At 41.7% G+C, this 27,939-nt stretch overlaps 1 protein-coding gene and 1 pseudogene across 4 annotated transcripts in view; both read right to left on the minus strand.

The window, feature by feature from the left end:
* The window catches only part of myo16 (myosin XVI), a 427,405-nt gene that overhangs the window by 124,614 nt on the left and 274,852 nt on the right, over positions 1 to 27,939 (minus strand). For all 4 annotated transcript variants that reach the window (XM_080196876.1, XM_080196874.1, XM_080196875.1 and 1 more), the window contains 2 exons: positions 25,044 to 25,196; positions 1,932 to 2,132 (listed from right to left, as the gene is read on the minus strand). In XM_080196876.1, coding sequence (XP_080053002.1) covers positions 1,932 to 2,132; positions 25,044 to 25,196 — 354 coding nt within the window. The remainder of the gene's footprint in view (positions 1 to 1,931; positions 2,133 to 25,043; positions 25,197 to 27,939) is intronic.
* On the minus strand, positions 20,267 to 20,617 carry LOC145349352 (small ribosomal subunit protein eS27 pseudogene; annotated as a pseudogene).

A 27,939-nucleotide genomic window follows, 5' to 3' on the forward strand; every position in this document is an offset into this window, starting at 1 on the left:
ATCCTTTTTTGTTGAGGGCTGAGGTCTTGGCTTGAATAAATAAAGACTGCTTCCAATTTAAAAAGTCTGTGCTGCAGCTTTATTTTTGTGGGCAGTCTCATCTTTAGTCTGGGTGCAAAAGGATAGGAGAGTTTGATGGGAGGTGTGTGGAAAGGGGGTGAGGGTGGTGCAGACGTGGCATACGGCATCCTGTAAAATCCAGTCCAGTGCCTCTTCCACTTTCAACCTCCATTTCACAAAAGAGGGGGAGTCACTCTCTGAATTCACAGAGGCAGTGCACCTCAAACAGATTGTTTAGTTGATGCAAATAAATGACTGAGCTACTACTTTCCTCGATGCTGATAGCAATTTTAAGCAAAAAAGTCACTCAGTGTACTGAAGAATAAAATTTGAAAGACAAGCCTCCATCGCTGTTTCTATTTTGAGCTTGTCAAATTGAAACTAAAAAGATTCTTAAACTACTTTGAGCCCTCGCTTCCGATTCAACTTCTTTCCTGTCAAATGGCTAAAATATTAGCTAAAGATAAAAACTAACGAATACCTCTTTTATGTATGGTAGTGTAGAGGTTATGTCACAGAGCTTGAAACTAAGAGTCCATGAGTTGAAATGCCAGTTTAGTGCAGGAAGAGGCCATTCCGCCCACACTGACAACAATCCACCCAAGCATTATCCCCATAACCCCACGTATTTAGGCTGAAAATCCCTCTGACAATAAGAGTCAATTTAGTAAGGCCAATCAACTTAACCTGCACATCTTTAGACAATGGGACGAAACTGGAGGAAACCCACACAGACATGGGGAAAATGTGCAAACGCCACACAGACAGTATCTGAAGCTGGAACTGAATCAGGGTCCCTGGCATTGTGAGGCACCAGTGCTAACCACTGTGCCGCAGATTGAAAATTTAATTCAATGAATCTAGCTAGCATCGTTGGCTAGCCCAGCAATTGTCCTCCCAGGCAGCGCATTCCAGACCATCACCACCCTCTGGGTAAAAAAGGTTTTTCCTCACATCCCCCCCTAAACTTTCTGCCTCTCACCTTTCCTCTTCTTCATACAATGCTAGTGGATCTTTTCCACTGTAAACAATGGAAAAGTCTTATTCGAGCAATACACTTCCTCAGTGCTCTGCTGAAATATCAACCTTGGAGTCTTGTCATCTTTGCATTTCAGTTTTCTAGTTTAATGAACAGTCCAGCAAGGATGCATTTGCCTACATTGCAGGTGCAAGATATACAACAAAATAGTAGTAGAGGCGGGTACAATTTTGTATTTTAAAATGAATTAAGAGAGTTACATAGGTAAAATGTGTATAGAAGGATATGGGCCAAATGCAGACAATTAGGAATAGCTTAGTGATAAAAACTGGGCAACATGGACAAGTTGGGCTGAAAGGCCTGTTTCCGTGCTGTAAACCTTTTGACTCGAGAGTATTGTGTGCAGTTCTGGAATCCACATTCTAGGAAGGGTGTGATAGCACTGGAAAGGGGAGATTCACCAGGATGTTGTCTGCGCTGGAGAGTTTTAGTTATGAAGAGAGATTAGATAGACTGGGGTTGTTTTCCTTGGAGCAGAAGAGGCTGAGAGAGAAGTTGGGGTGGAGGGGGGTGATTGAATAATGCTTCAGCATTATTTATTTTTAACATGTTGTATAGACAATTTTCAAATATCACCAAATTTGAGCTTGCAGTGAGTGAGCAAATCCATGGCATTTTCATGGTATACAAAATGCTATTTATCACAAGAGAAATACTATCATTTACCTTACTCAGATTAGATTATGTTGCACAAAAATGTTTTTGAGACTGTTTTATGGAGCTAGACAATCTAGTAATTATTCTTGAATTTCGTCAATAGAACTAATGACTTTTTAAAATCTAAAATCTTAATTAACCATATGTGACTAATTGTTCATTTCTGTAAACTCACCCTTCCTGCGTAATGCATGATAGTGAAAGCTGAGCCTTGATCCTTTGATGAAATGTTCCCATTTCCATCTTTTGCAGACATGTAAACAGTGTTTGTGTGAGCTGTTTCCAAATGGGACTGGAGCCGTTTGCTGAGGTTTTGTTCCATTGATCGAAGTGTCTGGCTTTCTTCATCTAGCATCGACAATAAGCCAGTAGGTTTCTGAAATGATAAAGTAACACATTGGATAAATTAGCAGTGTAGCTGACTTTTTAATTGGGCAATTTCCATTTGGTTGGATTGAGCAGAACTAAATTGAAAGCCACTTCACTATATAAAGCTGCTTTTAACTTATGCACGTAAAATATCATTCACTTCACATTAAAACCAAGACACATTAAAATCTTTAAAAGCAGGCAAAATTGTACAAAGCTTAATTCAAAAATAAAAAGCAGACCTGGAATTATGATGATAACTGTATTTGAAGAGTGTTTTGTGAAGGAATTTAAAATATGACAGTTAACTGATATGATGTCTTAATTTCTCATTGAACAAGAAAATTATCAAGCATAATAAGGCAACTTTTAACCAGGTTGTATTCTATCATTTCATTAAATAAATGTTGTGAGTGCATTGTTCAAAATGTTTTATATTTCATATTTTCAACAGGTGGAGAGTAACTATATGTGTGGGGATGTTGTGATAGCTAAAAAGTGGTGGTGGCAGGGGAGGGGATGTAGAGGCAGTGATGGCACATGGAAAGAACCATGCTGTTGCTAATGCAGTGTGTAACCCTCAGTAATCCGAATGGAGCTATCATACTAATTACTTTTCCTCCCTGCAGTTTTTATCCTGGACAACAGCAGTATCCAGGAAAGTTGAGATTTTTTGTTCCAGGGAATTTATGTAGCCTAGAGGCATTCCCAGCTGAGGCCTATACCAGTGCCTGAGCTTTGTGACAGTAAGAAGGGCAAGAAACAGCAACTTAGTTGCAGATCTAAGAGGCGTGCAGCTGCAATGTTGGCACTCTGCCTGTTACTCTCTGGAAAAAAAACAAGAGTCAGAAGCCAAAAGGTTGTCCATAGAGGTGGTGGGAAATCATTCATCTGCAGCAACCTCCTGTTTCCTGGCAGTCGCGGGCATGCCACAGCTTTCTCCTCAACTTTGTTCCATAAGTTTATGTTGATAGCCTCAAACCTAATTCTCTTCAGGCATCACTGAAAATTGGCATCCAACGGCATGGGAGAATAATAGATCACCAAAACAATCACCATCATCTATCTTTGAGAGATTGCTGGGCCAGCATCTATTGCTTGTTCAGATCCCGTTCCAATTTCCTTGGGTAAATCAATTTGTAGAATAAGACAGACATCAGGCAAAATATGCCTTGCCCCCTTTCTGCTCTTTATATTCATGATGTTTTCAGTACTGGTATTCAGCAAAATATAATTATGGACAATAGCCACCAACAGACCAAATAAAGAATCTGGGGGAACTCCTTTATACAGAGAGTGGTGAGAATGTAGAATCTTTGTTTGAGGCGTGTATCATTGATACATTTAAGAAGGTGGCTGCCTAAATGTTGGTGAAAGAATGGAAATGGAGCAATATGAGAATGGAGAAGGGGGTAATGAGGATGGGGGAGTCTGAACAGAGTTGAATGGTCTGTTTCTATGCTGCAAATGAATAACTCAAGAGCTCAGAGCTGTATGTATGGTTTGTTATCACTACCAGCAGTCTTGCAATACATGTTTTTTTAAACTGAAGGGATCCTTTAGAACCCATTTAATTTGAAAGCAGAACATTGTCATTCATTCATATGGAACAAAAGTTATCGTGGTGTATCGGTATTTGAGATTCAAATTCTGCATTTTGCATCTTTACAGGGTATGCATAGTTAGAACTTCGTTGTTACGCAAGTCAGTAAAAGAGAAAAAACAGACTTAAATCAATTACAGTCACAAGCCATAAAGTTCAACAGTAATTCACAATACATTATCATGACATTTTTACAATATTTGTAATGTTGTTTCTTTGAGGATGCACATAAGGGCCTTGCTTCAGGATGATGCAGGTTTTATCTGCTCATAATCTCCTGGCTCCTGGTGTATCAGTTTATTTCCTGTACAGAACCAAATCAGCCCTATTGTGGCAGACCTGATAATCTTGTGGCCAAGACAGACAGGTTCATTTACTCCAGGGCACTTTTGATTAATGTGTTATATTAAGAGGGTCTAGAGGGCTAGTCATGCCACTGAGAAATAAGACTTTTTCATCCTTGGATTTAGATAGTCCTATGAAGATAATTCCTTAATGGGCAGCATGTTCCAGCTTGCAAACTACAAATGATCTACACTGAAAAACAATTCAGTTTTAGTTGATTAAACTGTGTACGCCTTTGGAACCTTGCTGTGTGCAAATAAGCTGGCACAAATGATGATACTTCACTAAATATTTCATTGAGTTTGGGAAGTCCTAGGATTGTGAAAAGGGCTCCATGCCTTACAGTTGATAGATTTTCATATATAGGATGCCAACTGCCACATTGAAGATCCATTGCAATGGGGGACAGAAGTCTGGAGGGCGAGGGAAGGGACATCAGTGAGCTGATGTTGCGACAGAGTGCTTATTCCGATGAGTTGAGTAACTTGCATGACAGTCTTTTAAAGCTCATTTTTTAGTGACCTATTATCTCTCCACGCTAGTTCCCATTGAGGCAGGCAGCATGCAAACTTAATGCTGCCTACACATTTACATGCTAATCTATGGCACTCAAGACATACACCTAATATTCAGATATACCATTTCATCCTCACACATCCACTGAAACCTTGTCTCTCACTGCTTCCAAATAGCTGCACCAATCAGTCATGGCAGGCACATCAATAAAACACAGTGCAACATAATCACTGACATTTTACCTTCCTTTTGCACAACAGAGTGGTACAAAATACAACGAACAGCAGAAAACAGACAGGCAGGCATGTCTTCATCACTCAGCATAATGGAAGACATAATGGCCAGCATTGCTGAAGACATTCAGGACATACGTTACTTCTCAATGTCCACCTCACCCTCCGCTTGCTGTGAAGTTCAAGCTGCTCGTGGTGTGAACATGGACTCTTGCTTTCCTCCCCAGCCCCCCTCCCTGATTTCAACTCTTTCATTTCTATTTTATGCTTTCAGATAGCAAAGAATTGCTATAGCCTTAGGAGAAAGAGAAAGAGTGGCCCACCATACTTCTGTGAAAGAAACACCATCACATGATCTGAAATTTATAGCCACCAACTCAGATACTGGCACTGCACGTACTTTAGAGGCTGGTGCAGAGTTGGAAACAGCATGTGTTGAGCCATAGAGGTGAGAGAGCTGCAACCAACCCAAGGGAAAAACAAGTTCCTCGACCCGTTCTCTGGAAGGCAAAGTTGCAAATGCATTCCACTGTAAAGGACACTGAGGAATTAGATGGGGTGACATACAGGATAATGGTGACAAGAATCCACACTAAGATGCTGGCAAATCTGCCAATCTCCCATTGATGTCACTTATGAGGAGTCTAGCTCCAATATAAGCACAGGACATCAACCATATCTTGGCACCTCTTGTAGATCTGCCCATTATATATTATTTAGTAATTACTGTCACATCTCCAATGCAGACAGGAAGAGGGCACTCAGCATCTCTTGCTGCAGTAGAAGCCACCATCCTATAATAAAATCACCCACAAAAACCTTTTTATTTACAATATTATCTAGCTTTTAAAATTTTATCCATTATCTAACATCCTTCACATTCTCAGGACATCGAGATTTTTTCAGAGCTACTGGAATATATTTTCAATGTTGTCACACAGCAAAACCCAGCAACCAATTTGCAAACATCATGGTTTCACAAACAATAATGATATAAAACACCAGATAATCTTTCACAGATCTTAGCTGAGGAACAAATGTTGGTGAGGACATGTAGCAGAGTCCTAATGTAGTCAGGGTTAGAAATTAAATGAGATTAGTTTATTCCAACTTTTTCAGTAAGGGAAGTTAGAGCATGATGCAATACAGAATGATGAGATTTTACTGATTGGGCGTTTGTGAGAGTAGATATGGTATTTCTCTGGCTGTTCCTGTGAGATTTTGACATCACTTCCCAACAAATCCATGAAATTACCAAAATATCTTCAAAAAGTCTCCAGAGCTCTTCCAGATACTACAATTGGAAAAGTTCCAGAAAAATTACCATAGCTGTAAGTTTGGTGTGAAAACAACTGCAATATTGAGTTTTTTGAGAAAGTGACCAAAGAGGTGGATGGGGGTAAGGCAGTTGACGTGGTATATATGGACTTTAGTAAGGCGTTTGATAAGGTCCACCATGGAAGGCTTCTGCAGAAATTGCAGATGTATGGGATTGAGGGTGATCTAGGAAATTGGATTAGGAATTGGCTGGTGGATAGGAGACGGAGGGTGGTGGTTGATGGTAAGTATTCAACATGGAGTTCAGTTACGAGTGGTGTGCCTCAGGGATCTGTTTTGGGGCCACTGCTGTTTGTAATTTTTATAAATGATCTGGATGAGGGTATAGTTGGGTGGATTAGTAAATTTGCTGATGACACCAAAGTCGGAGGTGTGGTAGATAGTGAGGAAGGGTGTCTTAGTCTACAGGGAGACTTGGACAAGTTACAGAGCTGGGCCGAGAGGTGGAGGATGGAGTTTAATGCGGAAAAGTGTGAGGTAATTCACTTTGGCAGGAATAACGGATGTGTAGAGTATAGGGCTAACGGTAGGACTCTGAATAGTGTGGATGAACAGAGGGATCTAGGTGTATGTGTACATAGATCCCTGAAAGTTGGGAATCAAGTAGATAGTGTTGTTAGGAAGGCATACGGTGTCTTGGCGTTTATTGGTAGGAGGATTGAATTTAGGAGCCGCAGCGTCATGTTGCAACTGTACAAAACTCTGGTGCGGCCGCACTTGGAGTATTGTGTGCAGTTCTGGTCCCCACATTATAGGAAGGATGTGGATGCTTTGGAGAGGGTGCAGAGGAGGTTTACCAGGATGTTGCCTGGTATGGAGGGGAGGTCCTATGAGGAGAGACTGAGGGATTTGAGGTTGTTTTCATTAGAAAGAAGGCGGCTAAGAGGGGACCTTATTGAAACATATAAGATGATTAGAGGTTTAGATAGGGTGGACAGTGATAGCCTTTTTCCTCGGATGGAGAAAGCTAGCACGCGGGGGCATAGCTTTAAATTAAGGGGTGGTAGTTATAGGACGGATGTCAGGGGTAGGTTCTTTACCCAGAGGGTGGTGAGGAATTGGAATGCCCTGCCTGCTGCAGTTGTAAATGCGCCTAGTTTGGGGGCGTTTAAGAGATCCGTGGATAGGTTTATGGATGGTAAGGGTTTGGTTTAGTTTAGAGGGTCATTGCTTTTTAACTGGTCGGCGCAACATCGTGGGCCGAAGGGCCTGTTCTGCGCTGTTATGTTCTATGTTCTATGTTCTATATGTGCAGGGAATTTATGACATCAACAGAAGTGTACACATGTACAAGGAGAGAATGGCTGGCTAATGCACCCTGATGGATTTTCCTGTCAACAGACAATTGATCCTTTACTGACCGTTTTAGAACCTTGCCAAAGTTAGAAGTTTTACAACAAGTTATTATTTGAGGCAGAATCCACAACAGCATTTAAAAGAAAATTAGAAACATTTAAAAAGGAAAAATATAAAAGGATGTAGGAAAGTGGCCAAGAGATGGTATTACGGCTAAAGAACTATGGCTGGCATAGCTACTTTTGACCAAATGTTCTCCCTGTGTACAATAAGTTCTCTTGTCCTGAGTATTGCATCTTGTAGAACCAGGCGGTATTGCTGGATAAAAAAAATGTAGGCACGTGCATTTTCTGTGTACATCCAAATTGATAGAATCCTGATATCACACAGCCCGACCAACTGACACAATATTAATATTCCAAATCTGTCTAAAAGACAAAGTGACTGTTGACCATATTTTATCAGGACATTTCAGGTCATAACCTGATAGACCTGAAATGTTCTGTCTTTGTCTTCCAAAATTGACCTGCCTTTATTGCCTGTAGCAGTTTTAATCTTAATGGCTTGTTTATCTGATTTGTAAATATTGAAGTCCAAAAAATAAAGCTCGGAACAAAATAATCTCAGATAGTGGGTCTGCTGCTTTCCAACTGAGTGCTGGAAATTTACACGTTTACTAGAACCTCATAAGACTAATCTCTCACATCCTGTCTTGGTGGTAATGATTGACAGAAGTTTATGATGTGTTCCCTTAGGGTATGAGTATGCCATATCACAACAAACTTAAGAGGTGTGGTAATTTTTCTGGAACGTTCCCTATTATATTGTCTGGAAGAGGTCTGGGAATTTCCTGAAAATATTTTGGTAAATTCATAGATTTATTGGAAAGTAATTTCAAAACCTCACAGGAAAAGCCAGAGGAATACCATATGGTACTCGCATAAAAGTCCAATTTCTTAGGTCATAAGTTGGTTTTTACATAGGCAATGTTTTTGAGGGATTAGATCTGGACCTAAAAAAGAACACAGTAATGGAAAAAAATTAAACCAAAAATACAAAATTCATATTACTTCTCTAAATTTTATTTATTTTTTACATTATAAACTGCATCTATTTCATCCGACTCAATGTAAATATATACCCTAACAAATTTACTACAAGACTTCACATTGAAATCCTTTGAAATCACACTAATCACTAAACAAATGTCTCAATAAACTGGCTGTACAACATCATCATGTGAATTGGCGTCATCTTCACCATTTTTCTCAGGAGGCTAAGGAAATTCAGCATGTCTATGACAACTCTCACCAATTTTTACAGATGCACCATAGAAAACATTCTTTCTGATTGTATCACAGTTTGGTATGACTCCTGTCCAGACCAACACTGCAAGAAACTACTAAGCATTGTGAACGTAGCCCAGTTCATCCCATAAACCAACCTCCCATCCACTGACTCCGTCTACATCTCCCGCTGCTTCAGAAAAGCAGCCAGCATAATCAAGGACCCCACGCACCCCTGACATTCTCTCTCCCACCTTACTAATCTTTTACAACAATCAAAGGAAATTGAGAAATGTGGTGTTGATATTACAGCGATGCTGTTGTGGTGCTTAATATCTTTGGGGTTTCCCCTGTATAAATTGCGAACTTGGCCGCCATACTGCTAAAGAACAAAAAATAGTACAGCACAGCAACAGCTTCGGCTCTGCAAGCCTGCGCCAATCATGATGCCTGCCTAAAGAAAAACTATATGCACTTACAGAAACAATACTTTTCACTGTATACTAATCCTTCCATTCCCATCCTATTCATGTATTTGTCTAGTTGCCCCTTAAATGTTGCTATTGTACCTGCTCCCACCACTTCCCCAGGCAGAACATTCCAGACATTCACACCCTCTGTGTAAAAATACTTGCCTTGCACATCTCCTCTAAACTTTTCCCCATGTACCTTAAACCTATGTTCCTAGTAGTTGAATTTTTGACTCTAGAAAAGCGCATCTGACTATCCTCTCTGTCCATGCCACTCATAATCTTGTAAATCTTTATCAGGTCACCCGTCAACCTCTGTCATTCTAGTGAGAACAAACCGAGTTTATTCAACTTCTCCTCATAGCTAATACCCTCCAGACCAGGCAACACTCTGGTAAACCTCTTCTGTACCATCTCCAAAGCATCCCCATCCTTCTGTTAGTGTGGTGACCAGAATTGTACACAATATTCTAAATGAAGCCTAACTAAGGTTCTCCACAGCTGCAGCATGACCTGCCAATTTTCAATGCCCTGACCAATGAAGCAAGTATGCCATATACTTTCTTGACTACCTTATCCACCTGCGTTGCCACTTTCAGTGACTGGAGGATATGCACGCCCAGCTCCCTCTGCCTGTCAATATTTCTTAGGGTTCTACTGTTTACTGTACAATTCCTACATGCTTTAGACCTTCCAAAATGCATTATCTCATACTTGTCTGCATTGCCCATATAGGTTTAAGGTGTGAGGGGCAAGGTTTAAAGGAGATGTACAAGGCAAGTTTGTTACTCAGAGGGTGGTGGGTGCCTGGAACTTGCTTCTGGGGGAGGTAGTGGAAACATATACGATAGTGACTTTTAAGGGGCATCTTGACAAATATATGAATAGGATGGGAATATAGGGATATGGTCCCCAGAAGGGTAGGGGGCTTTAGTTCAGTCGGGCAGCATGGCTCATGCAGGCTTGGAGGGCCGAAGGGCCTGTTCCTGTGCTGTAATTTTCTTTGCTCTTCGTTCTCCCATCAGGAAAAGATTACAAAAGTCTAAGATCACGTACCAACCGACTCAAGAACAGCTTTTTCCCAGCTGCCATCAGATCTTTGAATGGAACTACCTTATATTAAATTGATCTTTCTCTTCACCTTATCTGTGACTGTAACATTACATTCCGCACCCTCTCCTTTCCTTCTCCCCATGTACGCTATAAATGGTTTATTTTGTCTGTCTAGCAAGCAAAAAACAATACTTTTCACTGTATACTAATATGTATACAATAATAAATCAAATCAAATCAAATCATCATTAGTAATACTGGTAAACTCAGCATCATCATTTCACAAGCAATTGTCCTCGATATCATCAACCACGTTCAATATTACAATTCAGAAATGAGCTTTTGGCAATATTGAGGTCACGTTCATTCCACATGTCTGTGGCCATGGGCACAATGTTTCTAATGAGGGTGCTGGTATATTTCCATCTTTAGTGAATGATTTTTCGCCTTCCAACACCCAATTGTTCCACACCTTTCAAATATTGACCTTGAGAGGTTTATTTTATACACAATACTTGTAAGACCATCAGGGTTAACTGCCAATTCAGTTTTGATTTGGTCTCATGTCATCGGCTACATCATTCACAAGGTGGGATTTGAACTTTTTTTTATTCATTTGTGGGACATAGGCGTCACCAGCTGGCCAGCATTTATTGCCCATTCCTAATTGCCCTTGAGAAGGTAGTGGTGAGCTGCTTTCTTGATTTGCTGCGGTCCATCTGCTTCGTGTTGACCCACAATGCCATTAGGGAGGGAATTCCAGGATTTTCACCCAGTGATTGCGAAGGAATGGTAATATATTTCCGATTCAGAATGGTGAGGGGAACTTGCTGATGGTGGTGTTCCCACGTAACTGCTGCTCTTATTCTTCCAGATGGAAGTGGTTGTGGGTTTGGAAGGTGCTGTCTAAGGAACTTTGTTGAATTTCTGCAGTGCCTCTCACAGGTAGTATATACTGCTGCTACTGAGCATCGATGGTGGAGGGAGTGTGTGTTTGTGGATGTGGTGCCAATCAAGCGGGCTGCTTTGTCCTGGATGTTGTCAAGCTTCTTGAGTGTTGTTGGAGCTGGAGATATCCAGGCAAGTGAGGAGTATTCCATCATATTCAGATGGAATATCTCAAGGTATATACCTACTTGTACCTTGTAGATGGTGGATATGCTTTGGGAGTCAGGAAGTGAGTCATTTCCCGCAGTATTCCCAGCCTCAGATTTGCTTGTGTAGCCATTGTGTTTGTGTGGCGAGTCCAGTTGAGTTCCTTGTCAATGGTAACCCCAAAGATATTGACAGTGGGGGATTCAGTGATGGTTACACCATTGAATGTCAAGGGGACGTGGTTAGAGTTTTTCTTATTGGTGATGGTCATTGCCTGGCATTTGTGTGGTGTGAATGTTATCTGCCAATTGTCAGCCCAAGCCTGGATATTGTCCAGATCTTGTTGCATTTGAACACGGACTGCTTCAGTATCTGAGGAGTGCTGAATGGTGCTGAACTTGGTGCAATATTCAGCGAACATCCCCAATTCTGATCTTATGACAGAGGGAAGGTCATTGATGAAGCAGCTGAAGATTGTTGGGCCTTGGACGCTACTCTGAGGGACTCCTGCAGAGATGTCCTGGAGCAGGGATGACTGACCCTCCACAACCACAACTATTTTCCTCTGCAGTAGGCAACTAACTAGCAGAGAGTTTGCCCCTTGATGCCCATTGATTCTGAATCGGCTAGAGCTCCTTGATGTCACACTCAGTAGAATGCGGCCTTGATGTCAAGGGCTGTCACTCTCACCTCACCTCTGGAATGCAGCTCTTTTGTCCATGTTTGAACCAAGGCTACAATGAGATCAGGAGCTGAGTGACCCTGCCGGTTCCCAAACTGGGCTTCACTGAGCAGGTGCTGTTTGATAGCACTGTTGATGACCCTTTCCATCACTTTACTGATGATCAAGGGTAGATTGATTGGGTGATAACTGGCTGGATTGGATTTGTCCTGCTTTTTGTGTACAAGACATACCTGGGCAATTTTTCACATTGTTGGGTAGATGCCAGTGTTGTAACCATACTGGAAGAGTTTGGCTAGCGGAGCGGCAAGTTCTGGAGCACAAGTCTTCAGTACTATTGCCAGAATGTTATCAGGCCCATTGCCTTTGCAGTATTCAGTGCCTCGAACCATTTCCTGATATCATGTGGAGTGAATCCTCTTCAGCAGCATTCATCGGGCATCTCCGGTCCCCTATAAGCTGGCAACTAATCCATTTTTCACCCCTAGCCTGGCGATAGGTCACTTGTTTCCATATGACTGCCCACATGTTGATCCCAATCTTAAAATAGCCTCCAAATTGGATGAAGTGTCAGCTTGTGAGCGGGTGGCTGAGTGTATCACATCAAGTGAAGGGGCCTTATCAAGACTGCTGTGCTGTTGCTCTCTCTCTTCATCCTTGGACTGCTGTGGCTGGGCAAACGGTAGTTCTTGGATGTCTGAAAACAGAAACTCAGAATGGGAAGGTTGTTATAGGAGAATGGGGTTGGGCTGCAATGCCAGATAGCAGGATGGGCTCGTGCTAGGGGCTAAGAAAGGAAAAAAAAAGAACATGCTGTCATCTTTAATTTCTTAGTGAATTAATGAGGACCCATTGCAGCTGGCTCCGTGATATGGGTAACTATCCCATTCATCTCATTCGAGACATGCAGGCATAACTGCCCAGCCTGGTTCTCTCCTTTTCCTTCTATTTAGACTACCTTGCCCTGCAAGACAGAGGGCAGAAAGTCAGTGGTTGTCGAGCAATGTGTTTGGATGATTTGTCCACTAGCGTTGAGTAGCTGAAGAAATGTAGAGGCAGTAAGAGGTGTGCTGTGATGGCATTGAGTAGTGTGTGAGGGTGAGTAGAGTTAACTGGATGTTAGGGATGAAACTTAAGTACCAGGGACCGGTGCTGAGAGAGTCATGGGAGTGTAGTTCATTGGGCAGCATGAGAGGCTGGTATTGCAGTGAAGCTCATGTGAAGATTCATTCACTGATGTTGCCCACTTGCAATGGTTATTAAACCTCCCATCGCACTGTTGGCAGGTACTCGGGTCCAAACTTTGGAAATTGACCTGCCCAGCCACCTGCTTCTGCTCATTTCTTAAAATGATCCTTAAAGATCCTCTAAGTCCTCCTTCCCACCTGTACCACCATTGCTTCCAGTGTCACACCCATTAGTATGAATCCTTCTATCTGCCCTGATTTTCAATTTCCAATCATTTACATTGCAACAATATTTTTGTGCAGATTCCTCTTAAGGTACGTAGGCATTTAAGCAGAGAAGTCTGACTGTTCTATGTGGTCTGTAAACAATGTTGCTAGATCTTGTTATGTACAGAGCTGTAGACATTGCTGCCACTGTGCATTGTGGTGGAGGGAGTGAATGTTTAGGGTGATGGATAGATGCCAGTCACACGGACTACTTTATCCTGCATGACATTGAGTTTTTTGAGTGTTGTGGCCAGACATATCACCCTCCTTGATTTATGCTCTGTAAATGGTCACTGGGGGTTTTGGTGAGTAAGGAAGTGAATTACTTGTCACAGAATTCCCAGTCTCTGACCTTCTCCAGTAGCCATAGTACTTATATGTCTGGTCCATTTGAGTTTCTGCTCAATGGTAATCCCCAAGATGAGGGCAATGATAATGCTATTCAACATCAAGGGGTTGATGTTGGACTCTCTCTTCTAGGAGATGGTCATTACCTGGTATTTAGGTAGCATGAGTGTTAGTTGCCAATTATCAACCCGAGCCTGAATACAGTCTACATTTTCCTACATATGGGCATGACTGCTTCTGAGAAGTCATGAATGGTGCTAAAAATTGTCCAAAAAGTCAGCAAACATTCCTACTTCTCACCTTATTATGGAGTGAAGGTTATTGAAGCAGCTGAGGGTAGTTCTGCACTAAATGGAGCAGAAAGCCATCATTGCCATCAGTGACTTCAGTGCCATTTTTCCCATTAAACATCGATCTTTGCTGATATTTCAGAAAATCCTGGCCCTGTCCCTTACACCTTAATGCTTCCTGATTAAACACACTGCAGTCGTAATGCTTATAATTGCCCCATCTTATATAAATACAGATGAAAAGGACGGCCTAATTTTCTTTTAATTTCCTTTTAAGTAATATTGTTTACAATGAGGATTGCACATTTATCTTAATGACACATTCAAACTGTCAACTCAGAGGTTCAATTAACAGGAAATGCACATGGCCTTTAACATCATCACACAATGATGTTCTTTACACTTATACACATAAATAGTGCACATAAAGTATGAATTATTCATTATAATACAAAACCACCAAAGAGTGGGAAGAAGTCATTTAATGGCATATGCTTTCACATTTGGAATTTGATTCAAATTAACTCAGGGCTGATAATGTGAATTGTCTCCTCACTTCCAGTTTGATGACCTTATGCAGAATCTAGGTGGTTAGAATGCAGTTGACACAAATCCCCATCAAAAAATGGCAATTATTTTGCATTTATGTATTATCATTTTTATGAAAAAGATACATGCAAAAACAGTTAAAGTTGGGGAGTTTTGACCTTCTTTGGGCTTTGCTAAACGTATCTGAATTGCTTGACTCTAACACTCTCATAAGGGGAAAATGGTTTCCCTCCCCAACTCCAACAAACATCTTTCACCTTAACTGACACAAGAACGCAACAAATCATTGGCCTACATTGAAAAGAAAATAGTCCCTAACCATCTGTTTATTCTGTTCAATGTGATATGGTTGTTCCACATTTCCCTCACTTCTGATATAATACACTGATATTTTCAATCAATGGATGAGATTTAGAAAAAAAATTCTTGAGATGGAGCTATTGGCCACTCCAAATTGCCCAAGGAAGGGGATGAGTGATGTTTTGGTCGATTGTAATCTATTTATTGAAGATGCTTTTATGGTGCTGTTAGGTAGGAAGTTCTAGGATTTTGACCCAACAACAGTAAAGGAACAGAAACATGCACCCAAGCCAGGATGGTGCACGACAGAAAGAAACCTGGAGGGGATGGTATTCCCATTTACCTTTTGTCCTTCTGGTTGTTGGAGGGCATCCTTTGAGAGTGCTGCCTAAACCACAGTGATTTGCTGCAGTCTAACAGATCTGCTATTTTAATAAAGGGAGCTAGCTATAGGTGGTCTAATTTTTTGACTAACAACAAAATTTGCAGTGGGGCCCAAGCTGGTAAGAGCACACACAGTCCTTATGCAATTGCTGCAGAACACTGGGCTGTATTTTGCCAGCCGTCTGGGAATGAGCTGGAAGGTTGCAGATTTGTAAAATGGTATGGTACAGTGGGGGTGAAGGTGGAAGGTGATTTTCCCGCTGCTATGCCATCTCGCCACCAGCAGCTAATTGCAGAGGATGCATGGTGCAGGAATAGGCCAGTAGGCTCAAACAGGCCATGATGTTGTTTGTGATCCATTCAAGACACCTCCCCCATCTCTGCACATCTAAATCATCGGAACTATCTCTTCCCTTTTTCAAATGCTGGTCTAGTTCCTCCCTAAACGTATCTATAATTTTCACTTCAACCTCTCCCTGTGGTAAAGGATTTCAGATTGTGTGGGTAAAAAAGTTTTTTTCTGAATTTCTAGGTGACTATGTTGAATGGTCTCTAGTTATGCTGTTCCCCATAGAAGGGAACATTCCGTCAGAACACCAATGGTCCCACATTGACCTTTGGGGAAAATACTTTCCATGTTTGGACACTGGGAGTAAAGGTCAATTAATCATTCTCCAGTGGGGATTTTCCACCCTGATTTTGGTGGGTCAGAATGGTAACAGGGGATGAGTATCAAGGGGGAACTCCTGAAACACACAAGTGGGACTTTCCTGACTTATTCCCCTTCCCTCACTCCTGCTCTGCACTACCCATTTCCACCAGTGATGTTATGGGGTTCCCACCATGAAATGCTGGAAACCCATAACGTATTGCCATATATTTAGCGGGTCTCTCCACAGTATCGTCCCACACATGGGGAATGCCCCCCTTTGCCAGCGTGATGTCATGTTGGCGGGGTTTACAACAGGTTTTGTAAAATGGGAAACTGATGAACAGAGTCATCCGCCATGGGCACACAGATAACTGCAGATCCCAAGTGAAGAGGCTCATGCTCAGGCAGCAGCAGTGCCATTGGGCACGACTATGGGAGTGGGAACTTTTGTTGAGGAGGTTTGTGGTGGGAGTGGTTCTCTCGGGGAGGGTTGACAACATATCTGTTTCTTTTTTCTTAAGATTGAGCCGTCCTTCAAAAGTGGCATCGCAATCTCTCAAGAGCCGAGGTTACTAGTAGGGCAGCAGAGCCCGCCCCACCAGCATGACGCCATGAGACCTGCCTCTTCACCTTTTTATTCCCAAAATGTTTAAAAGTACAGGTGGAAAATCTGGCCACAGACAACACTTTGAAAAAGAAATCAGAGGGCAGAGTGTTTCTATTCTGTCTTGAAGCCAACAGCCATTCTGCCATTTGTCCCCAACTCTGTATTCTCTGTCTTTACTCATTAGGAACGTGGAGGACAGCCCCTTTGCAAGAAGCTAATTGAGCTACTTACACAGCCAATAAATGTCCTCATTCCACCAGCACTGGCATTTTACTAGCAGATGGTGCCCTCTGCCAGGTGGAGAAACTACCAGGTAAATGTTGGCAGTTGTCTAGTGGGCACAAGTTGTGGGCATTCTTTGGCTCACAGGATCCTCTGCCCGCTGCAACAATGGCTACTGCTGCAGTAACAACATTTTGTGTCTCATTAATGCACCCATCACAACTCCCCCTGACCCCATTTACGTGGTTGTAATGCTTCCATGTTGTCCTCTTCTTTCAGGCGCAGACCCAGCGTGGCTTTTGTTCTCAGCTAGGCTGCTGGGCTGCTAGCCCTATGATTGGCCTGCAAATGCTGGAAGATGGTGGCTGTCCTTAAAAGCTATGGTGTCCTGGCAGTGGCCAAATAATTGTCTGTCAATAACAAGATGTAGTCCTAGGTCCCAAAGACCATTGTTATGGGGTTACCCTGCAAACTGGCATGCCACCACCCTCCCCCACCCCACGCGCGCTCCACTTCCCCTGCCCCTCATCAGCACTGAGTCACAATCATCTGAATTGGAAAAATGTATAATTATTCATACAAAATGCCTTGATGTTTTTATGTTGCAAATTAAGTTGGTGAATTCTTGCTAATAATAGTATAATTCAGAATCTAAATTTTTGGCACAACACCACAAAGTTCTGATGATTTATGTATACATTGCCTCCACTGCAGCCATCTAAGACTGGCTGAGATTTAGTATAAGAGTGGGATTGAATATGTTCATGCCTCGCACATTTTTTAAATTAGCTGGATACACCGGGAGGCTATACTTCTTCGTTGCTTTCTCCATGGCAACGCCTCAGCAAAGAGTTGACTTGCCAATCAGCCAGCACCCTTTCTCCCTGCAGTTTGATCTATTACCATCATTTGAATGTTGGCATGATTGCGCTCATCCTGATGAGTGCAAAATGAAAAGCTTCGAAAACAGCTCGTGTATCAGAAATATAAGAGCAAGAGTTGCAGAGTATCTCATGCAGTTGTTGACGTTTCACCCAGTCTAACTACCTGTCAGGATGGGTGGCATTAATTGGCCCACTGGCAGGTAAGCTACCCAACACAGCCCTCATAGCTGGCATAATTGCAGTGGAGGCAGGGGTTATCGAGAAGGTGACAGGCAGACTGCTCACTGGTTTTAACAAGCCACCCTGCTTTTGTCTGGGAAGTGTTAAATCCACCACTATGATTTTAATCACCCCTCTTCTGTCTAGCCTAATAACTTTTCAGATGCATTAGATATGTAGAACGAAGTGCAATGAGTTAAATGTTGGGTGCTTTCAATTTCATTTATGGATGGAGGAGAATGGGATGATGTGAGGGTAGTCCCAAACAGCTGGACAATGAAGAAGTGCTATTGGAAAATGCTGTGGTCAATATTGGTAAAGGCTGGAGAAGAAGGAACATCAATTATTTGATCAATTAATTTATTATTATTGTCACATATATTAGTATACAGTGAAAAGTATTTTTTTGTGCTATACAGACAAAGCATACCATACATAGAGAAGGAAAGGAGAGAGAGCACAGAATGTAATGTTACAGTCATAGCTAGGGTATAGAGAAAGATTAATTTAATGCGAGGTAGGTCGGTCAAAAGTCTGATGACAACAGGGAAGAAGCTGTTCTGGAGTTGGTTGGTACATGACCTCGGACTTCTGTGTCTTTTTCCCAGCTGAAGAAGGTGGAACGGAATATGTCTGGGTGCATGGAGTTCTTAATTATGCTGGCTGCTTTTCTGAGGCAGCACGATGTGTAGACAGAGTCAATGAATGGGAGGCTGGTTTGCATGATGGATTGGGCTACATTCATGACCTTTTGTAATTACTTGCAGTCTTGTGCAGAGCAGGAACCATACTAAGCTGTGATACAACCAGAAAGAATGCATGATGCATCTTTAAAAGTTGGTGAGAGTTGTAGCCGACAAATTTCCTTAGTCTTCCAAGAAAGTTGAGGCATTGATGGCCTTCCAGCTTATCTGGATGCGGGGGAGGGAGCACTTGGGGAGTGTGGTGTAGAGGTGGCAAGTAGACAAGTACTGCTGCAGAAGACTCAAAGTAGAACCTCAACGGGATTGCATTAACAAAAGTGAACTATCATGCACACCAAGTTCCTGAATGATCCTTCCATTCAGCCTCCTGACACAGTCAGGAAGGGTGATGGAGTCTTGCTGCAAGTTCGCAGAGGGCATTGTGTTGAGCTATTCCTCTCTTTATCATGCCTCAAACCCAGAGGTTCGGCTGCTCTATCTCCCATACCTGCTTCAGTCTTTATATGACCAGCTCACCAAATCACTGTCCTCTCTACCAGCATGCGGCAATACACACGACCAAATCCAGGAACCCACCAAAACACTCCAAAAACATTCTACATGCTTCCAGAGACTTTGTAATTGCCTAAATGACCTTAACTGCCGGTTTGGTGCCTGGCCCTTGAAATAAAGCTTGAGCTGGGTCCCTCTTGCAGCTGAACACGTTATTTGGTGTGTTGTAACCAAATACATCAAATAGATCTGTATGATCCAAGTTCAGAAACAGAACGCCAAGTCATAACTTGGAAGGCTCCTGATGCATGAAAGCGACACTCATCTGAACGCCCCTCCCAGCTTGGGTCATCACACTGGCCTTGTCAGAAGAGGATGGAGACATGTCAGGCTTTGACAGTGCCATCTTCGGTGGCATCACAGGTCAAAATTGTGCACTCACCCAAGATTTTTTTCAAATACCAATTCAACCAACAGCATAAAGCTTGGTTACTTTAACAATGCCAAACTGCAAGTGATGGAGTTGCCTACAGTGGCAATGTTTGTATCGTGCCTTCCATTACTATTCCTCTTGGTCCCTAGTGGAATGAAAGGATTACCATGCACCTGCTCACTTTGTTGTGGCTAGATTCTATGGGTATATTGATGTCACAAACTGAGATGACTGATAATCAGCCCTTTTGGGAGATGTTCTCACCTTTATTCTAACTTCAAGTTATTTGCTCCGAGAAATGATGGCATCATACAGAAATAAATAATCTCAGAGTCCAATTGATGAGATAGCACATGGGAATGAAGTAAAGTTCATTTGCCATAAAGTTGATAATGGAAATATAAGCTACAAATTGAAACTAGGCGCAGTGATAAATATGAGGGAAATGGTTTTGTGATTTGGATGATACCCTGTTTATAATTTGGAGATTGTCAACTCTACTCATGATTTCCTGAAAAGCTTGGCTGTTGGCCTTGTTCCCCTTTTTTTATGTTATGTCATTATATTTGACAATTCTAACAAATAATTCAATACCAGCAAGAGGGTCCAAAAAAGTTTCTAGAAAGCAGGTGGTGAGGCTTGAGGACACAGGCACGCACCCTCCACTTCCCCAGCTCCACCCCTGCCATCCACACCCCCAGGAAGTGGATCCATGCCCCTCAGCCAGGCTCATGATGCCCAGCTGGGTGGCATCTCACCCACCCTCAAATGCCAACTGTCATCTTTAGTGCTGTTTTCTTCTGAAGGAACAGCTTTCTGTTAACCTGGCTTTTCCTCCGGTGGGCTGGCAAAGCACAGTGGAACACCCAACACATAGCACGACCATCTGTGCACTGCTGAAAACTGTTGTGAATTTGTAGCAACCAGGACATTTGACATCCATGAAGTGGGAGTTGGGGCTTTGCAAGATCCGCTTCTTCTTGTTTCCTCTTCTCCTCCTCGGGAGATGGATGCAACAAGTCCTTAGACAGAGGCATCTTCAGTGTTGGCTCGCTAGCATGACTTTGCTTTTTTTTTACAAAACTGGGAATTCTACCAAATTTTCAGAACATTCTGTGACGACAGCAGGCACAACTACTCTGGAAAAACTCAAATGGAAATTTCGTTGCAACTTACTGCACCAGAGTTAGAATTATTTAAATTCTGTTACTTAACATAACCTAAAGTGATATTCAGATATAGATGTCCAGCTCATTATTTAAAAGTAGCAACCATTTAGTTGCAGTCTTTGATAAAACTCAGCTGATTCAGGTGATGCCTATTTTAGAGACATATAGGTATCTGAACATCCAATATGGAGAGCTCTTGTACATACACATTCTGCACTATGAGTTTATCATACTCTCAAAGGCAAAAGAATGTGTTCAGGACCTGTGCCTGAAACAGAAATGAGCCTTTTTGCATATACAAATTGGGAACCAGACACCTGGTTCAAGATCCTTTCCTGAAATTGAGTTTCTTTGCATTCAGGCAAATGTCTATACGTAACCAAACCAGTTGTCCTCAAAAGGACTAATCGAGATAACTTCTAAAGTACGTTTTTCAAAAATACTTACCTGAATGAGAAACCAGGAAGAATGTTGGTCCCAGCTCCAAAGCAGCCTTGAAGACTGCGATCAGTGCCCTTCAATAACCTCCCTTCCCCTCTGATTGATTTCCTTACAGGACCAATCTAACCTTTGTGAAGGCATCAATAGCTCACTAGCCTAATTTGAATGAGGCCAGAGGCTTTATTGCGGTTAGGGCACGGGCATACCCATTCTGGCACAGATTTCTCTGCATAGTCCAACACTATGCAATTTGACCCCCATGTACTTTTTCCATCTCAAAGTCTACATATTTTGAATTATGTTGCTTAAGCACAATTGCCACATGCTGATTAGTGAGACACAAATGCATCTCGAGATTAAGACTAATTTACACAGCTGATGTTGTGATAGATTAAAAGAAATGAACTAATTTTATTTCTCCCCTGTGTGATAAAATAGCACCTGCATCTCCTGCTCCTTACTCCGAAACTGTTTTCATTAAATATGCTTCTACAGGCACATTATATAGTAGTGTCTTCTCGAGTGTTGCACAGAACTAAACCAGCAAAAAGAGTTATTTCTGACAGTGCCAAATTATTGCGTGCAACCAGAGTAGCAGCAGTTCACTTGATAAAGAGTAAAGTACTCTAGCTTCAATAGTTTCAATTGTTGGCCTGAGGTTTCAGCTAGGTTGGACTGGCATTCAACCCCCAAAATCAGAAAACCAACTGAAAAGATTGTGCAATTTCAAGTGCAAATTAGGACTATCATTAGTTGAATTTCTGCAATCTTTGATACTTGTTCAAGAAACATCACAGTGGAAACTGGCCACATCCCAAAATCAAATTAATCGCTGTAGCACAAATTAAAAAGAGATTCAAAACTAAACTGCAGTTTTTGATGCAAGGATAGTTGGTAGTTGGCATTTTCTAATTTTTTAAAAATTTGAAGTCTAAGAAAATGACTACAGTCAGTAGCTGATGGAATAGGCACTCCGATTAAAAATGCTTATTTTTCATGAAAAACACATTTTCAACTTTTTAATCTGTACCTATCAAGGAATTTATATTTGATTAATTTTTACTCCACTCTTAAAGTTACAAAGTCAGAGTGAAGCAGACATGCCCAAATCCATTCCTTGCTTGCTTCAAAAAACAAATTCAAATTGAATCCAATTTATGGTCCCCACAAGAGCTGAACAAGTTCCAAACTTACAAGATAGGCATTGCACCCCATCATAGGTTTGATCTGATGCTTGATCTTAGTCAAAATATTTGAATGCAAAATTTAATGCTTAATTTTTTTAAAAAATGGGTTTTAAAAATATAATCATATTTGAATAAGATTCCATCTGCTCTTTCTGGTGGATGCAAGAAGCATTGAATCCCTACAATACAGAGAGAGGCCATTTGGAACATCAAACCTGTACTGAAAACAATCCTACTCATGTCCAATCCCCGCAATCCCATGTATTTGCCCTGCTCATCTCCCTGACACTAAGGAATAATTTACCACGGCCAAACTACCCAACCTACACATCTTTAGTGTGTGGGAGGAAACTGGAGCATCCGCAGAAAACCCACGCAAATACGGGGAGAATGTGCAAATTCCATTCAGACTATGACTCGAGGCTGGAATTGGCGCAGTGAGGCAGCAGTGCTAACCACTGTGTCACCATGCCGTCCTTGATCCCATGGACTTATTTTCAGAAGAGAAGTGAATTTTTCCCAGTGCAATAAGGCCATAAGGCATAGAAGCAGAATTGGCCACTCAGCCCATCAAGTCTGCTCTGCCATTCAATCATGGCTGATTTTTTTCTCATCCCCATTCTCCTGCCTTTTCCCCTTAACCCCTGATCCCCTTATCAATCAAGAACCTATCTATCTCTGTCTTAAAGACACTCAATGACCTGGCCTCCATAGCCTTCTGCAGCATAGAGTTCCACAGATTCACCACTCTCTGACTGAAGAAATTCCTCCTCATCTCTGTTATAAAGGAACTTTAGCCTGAGATTGTTCCCTCTGGTTATAGATTTTCCTACTAGTGGAAACATCCTCTCCACGTCCACTCTCCCCAGCCTTGCAGTATCCTGTAAGTTTCAATAAGATCCCCCCCATCCTTCTAAATTCCAACAAGTACAGACCCAGAGTCCTCAACCGTTCCTCATAGGACAAGCTCTTCATTCCAGGGATCATTCTTGTGAAACTCCTCTGGACCCTTTCCAAGGACAGGACATCCTTCCTTAGATATGGGGTCCAAAACTGCTCATAGTATTCCAAATGTTAATATTTGTTCTTAAACCAACTTCATCAAAATGAATTACCTGGTCATTTATCACATTGCTGTGTGCAAAATGGCCACCTTGTTTTCTGACATTACAACAGTGACTTCAGGAGTAATTTCCTAACTTGAATCACATCCTGAGGACTTGAAAGTCACTAGATAAATTCAGCATTTTATATCTGCCTTTGAATCAAAGATGACCATTTTTCTGATAGCCTGGGGAACCAAAGGATACAGTTAAAGTCTATTGATTCATATTTGTATCTGTCCAAACCAGGAAACCCAAGTCTGCAATCATTATTGTACACAAGCTCTTCTTAGTGATTATCTCTCTCAACGTTTTTGCAGTCTTGCAGTGCACAGGTCAAACCTTTGTTTCTTTCTGCAGCTAACTGGTCCTGAAACAGGATGCTAGTCTGTTGCTTGGGGCTTACAGCTTGAGGGACATTACAGCACAACAAATATAGCCACATTCACACACACAGACAAACTAAGGGGCAATTTAGCACTTCCAATCCACCTAAACTCTCATCTCACCACAGCGTACGGAGATTTGGCTAGCTGCTAAATTCTCCGACATCACTGCAGCAGAAGCGTGGCGCAAATGAAGGGTAAGATTGAGAACCATGTCTTTGGATAGCAGGTGGGAACCAGAGCACCTGGAAAAAATCTATGCAGAAACTGAGAGTATGTGGAAATTCCACACAGAAAGATCCCAAGTTGGAATCAAACCCGGGTCCCTGGCGTTGTAAGGTACAGTGCTAATCACTGTGCTAGCATGCCACCTCTTAGTGAGCACAGATAACAGTATTGTCGTGTGTGTTTTGAGGACCGTATTTATCATGTTGTATTTTTCCTATTTCATTTTACCTAACAATTTACAAGATGGAGTTGGTTTCAGTTTAAGTTGTGACATTTTCAATTGCATTCAGGAACCGTTTTCAAGAAATGAAAAATATTTTGCACGATTCAACAGGAACTGAATTATGGCGAAAACATTTGCCAAAAGTAGATTTGATGCAAGGCTGGTATAGCGTGCAAAAAGATATACAGAGTCTGAAAGACATGCTGATTAGGTACATTGACCTGAACTGGCACCGGAATGTGGCGACTAGGGGATTTTCACAGTAACTTCATTGCAGTGTTAATGTAAGACTTAATTGTGACTAATAAATAAAGTGAAAATAAAGTAAAAAACAGCTCAGTGACTATCACTGTTTGCTGTGCAGATACGTGGATTTGGGCCAGTGTCTGTGGGAGTTTGCACATTCTCCCCGTGCTTGCGTGGGTTTTCTCCGGGCGCTCCGGTTTCCTCTCACACCCCAAAGATGTGCTCTTAGGCTGATTGGTGTAACAAATTGTCCCTAAATTAGTCTTCCCTCACTGTGGAATGCCATAAGCATAGACAAGGGTCAGGGGTGGAGAGGGGACTCAATGTTAAAATGGCGGCGCGGGCTCAATGGGCTGAAGGACCTGTTTCCCTTGCTGTGTTGTTCTTTGTTCTTATTAACTTATTGAACTGAATTAGCATTTGTGAGGGTCATATGCAAATAATAATTTCACAATCTCAATGCAAGCATTCAAAGTGTACCTGAAAAAAGAAGTCCAGAACAGAATTTTGGTTGCCAGGAGAGTTGGCAGTTTCCATGAAGGCACCTCCTGGCACACATTCCACCTGCTGCTGTTGAAAGAGTGTCTCCTGTATATACTGATGGATCTTCTCATTAGTCATGTTGATGCAAAGCTAAGGGACAAGAACACACATTTCATTTTTTTCCAGTATATATTGATGCTTGTGACAATAATGAAAAATTAATGCTGATATTTAGTTGATCACTATTCTAAATATTACTCATTAAAATAAAAGCAAAATATTGTGAATGTTGGAAGTCTGAAATAAAAACAAAAAATACTATAAAAACTCAGCAAGTCTGGCAGCATCTGTGGAGAGGGAAACAAAGTTAAGGTTTCAAGTCCAATATGACTCTTCCTTTATTCTGAAAAGTTGCACTGGAGTCAAAGTGTTAACTTTGTTTCCCTCACTATAGATGCTGCTTGACCTAAGAACATAAGAACATAAGAAGTAAGAGCAGGAGTAGGGCCTGATGAGTTTCTACAGCATTTTCTTTTGTTATATTAAACATTACTCCATCCTTATAAAAATGTTTTGTTTCCAATTTCCATGCCTTGACTTTGTGCTCCTGGTAAAGAAGCTTGCCTTCCAGGAGTGGATATCACAAATTCAGGATTCCTTCAATACTTCTCCCATAGAACATTAGGGGTAGATGATATAGCCCAACGAACCTACCCACCATTCAATGTAATAATGGTTGATTTTGGAAATCAACTCCACTTTCCCGCCTGCTTTCCATTTTCTTTGATTCCCCGACAGACCAAAAATCTCTCTATGCCAGTCTTAACTGTACGAAACAATGGTTTCAATGAGAGTGCCTCTCATCTACTAAACTTCAGAGAATTCAAGCCCAATTCATGCTTTCTCTCATCATAGGACAACCACTTTATCCCAAGGACCAATTCAGTGAACCTTCACCACTGCCTCCAATGCAAGTATATTATTTCTTAAATGAGATCAAAACTGTACATAATATTCCAGCTGTGATCTCACCAGGGCCCTGCACAATTTTATTCCTTTTCTCCAATCCTCATACGATAAAGGCCAATGTTTCATTTTCCTTCCTGATTGCTTCTTGCACCTGCAAAACTTTCTGTGTACCTCACATGAACACACTCAAATCTCTTCGAATTTTAGACTTACAATTTTCACACATTTTAAATAAATATTTTGCTTTTCTCTTCTTATGACTGAAGTGAATAACTTCACCCTTCCCTACATTGTACTTCAGCTGCCTTCTTGCTGCCCTCTCACTCAGCAAATCTCTGAGAATACAAGTGTGGGGCAATATAGGTTTCGAATGAACGTTGTCAATATGCTGCAAATTGAGGCATTGTGAGATGCTGTTTTAAACAATATTTGTTAACTGAGCTAATTGCACCATGTTGTTGCTTTGTTGTTAAGTATTTTTGTTGGTTTTACTGATATCTGAAAATCCTCATTAGAAGTTGTCTAGTCATTAATAGTTTAATGTTACTGATCCAATATTTGCTAAGACCTGAGATTGATTCTGCTATTTGTTGATCAAAGTTGACAGATGTTAATACTCAGAATGCCCTTAAATATTTAACAAGCTTCAAGGAATAATGAGAAGTACAAATCTTTAAGCTTTAAGTTTGGTGGCAGATGTTAAATTAATTAGGAGATAGTTAACATCACCAAAAAATTAACTATTAGTATTTTTCGAGGAAAAATACAGTAACATAGGAATCAAAAAATGTTTATATACCTACAGACTGAAATACTTAACAACATCACAGGTAATAGGGTGTAAATTATCCAATAGAAATGATGGCGGTTGTACTTTCTGAAATGTTACCTTTCAAAATGTTAGAGAAGCTAGGGAGCTGAATTTAGGGAGTTAGGGGTTAAACTAAAAAGTAGGACCTCAAAGGTAGTAATCTCAGGATTTCTCACCTATGCCATGTGCTAGTCAGAGCAGGAATGTCAGGATAGCTGACATGAAAACATGGCTTGAGGGATGATGCAAGAGGGAGGAATTTAAATTAATGGGACATCAGAACATAAGAACATAAGAAATAGGAGCAGGAGTAGGCTCACTGTTCTCTGGAGCTGTGATTTCGACGAGTGGCTGCCTTTTGGTGAGTGTGCTGCATTGTAATTACTGTATTTTGACTTAATTCTAGTTCGGGAGGGTTTTTGATTATTTTGGCACTCCGTAGCGGGAGATAGGCGCGGGGGCTGCTGGGAAGGGAGCGCGGGAGTATAAAAAGAAGGCCAAGGTAGATAGCGGGCAGCGGAGTGAGGAGGGAAGCAGAGTGAGAGGTAAAAGGGCTTAAGCTCACTGGGCTTGGGCGAGCGCAGGCTCGGTAAGAGGAATTAATAGGACACCTTAATAGGGGGCAAACATAATGGCAGGGTCTAGGGTTACACGTGTTCACTGTGTTCGTTGTCATATGTGGACATTTCTGGAGACAGCACATCTCCCGAAAGCACACATATGTGGGAAATGTCTAGAGGTGCAGAGATTAAGGGCCCGGGTGAGGCAGCTGGAACTGAGGCTGGAGGATATGTTTTTAGTTAGGGAAAATGAGGAAATAATGGATAGGGACAGTAACACTGAGCAGATACCAGGACCTAGGAGGAGGGATGGATGGGTTACAGTTAGGAAGAGCAAAAAGAAAAGGAGTCATGGCACTAGGACCGCCCCGGAGGAATTACCCCGGAATATTAAGGGTGGGGTGACCGCTGGGGTAGAGAAGGCAAGGGAGGGAGATCAGAATACCTCGGAGGAAGGGAAGAGTGCAGGGTGTGAGATAGTGGTGGGGGATGGGAGAGTCAAAGGGATTGACAGGCGGTTCTGTGGGCAAAAGCGGGACTCCAGGATGGTAGT

Source organism: Carcharhinus amblyrhynchos, chromosome 10 (genome assembly GCF_965287045.1).
Source record: "Carcharhinus amblyrhynchos chromosome 10, sCarAmb.v2.hapA, whole genome shotgun sequence".
NCBI lineage: Eukaryota > Metazoa > Chordata > Chondrichthyes > Carcharhiniformes > Carcharhinidae > Carcharhinus > Carcharhinus amblyrhynchos.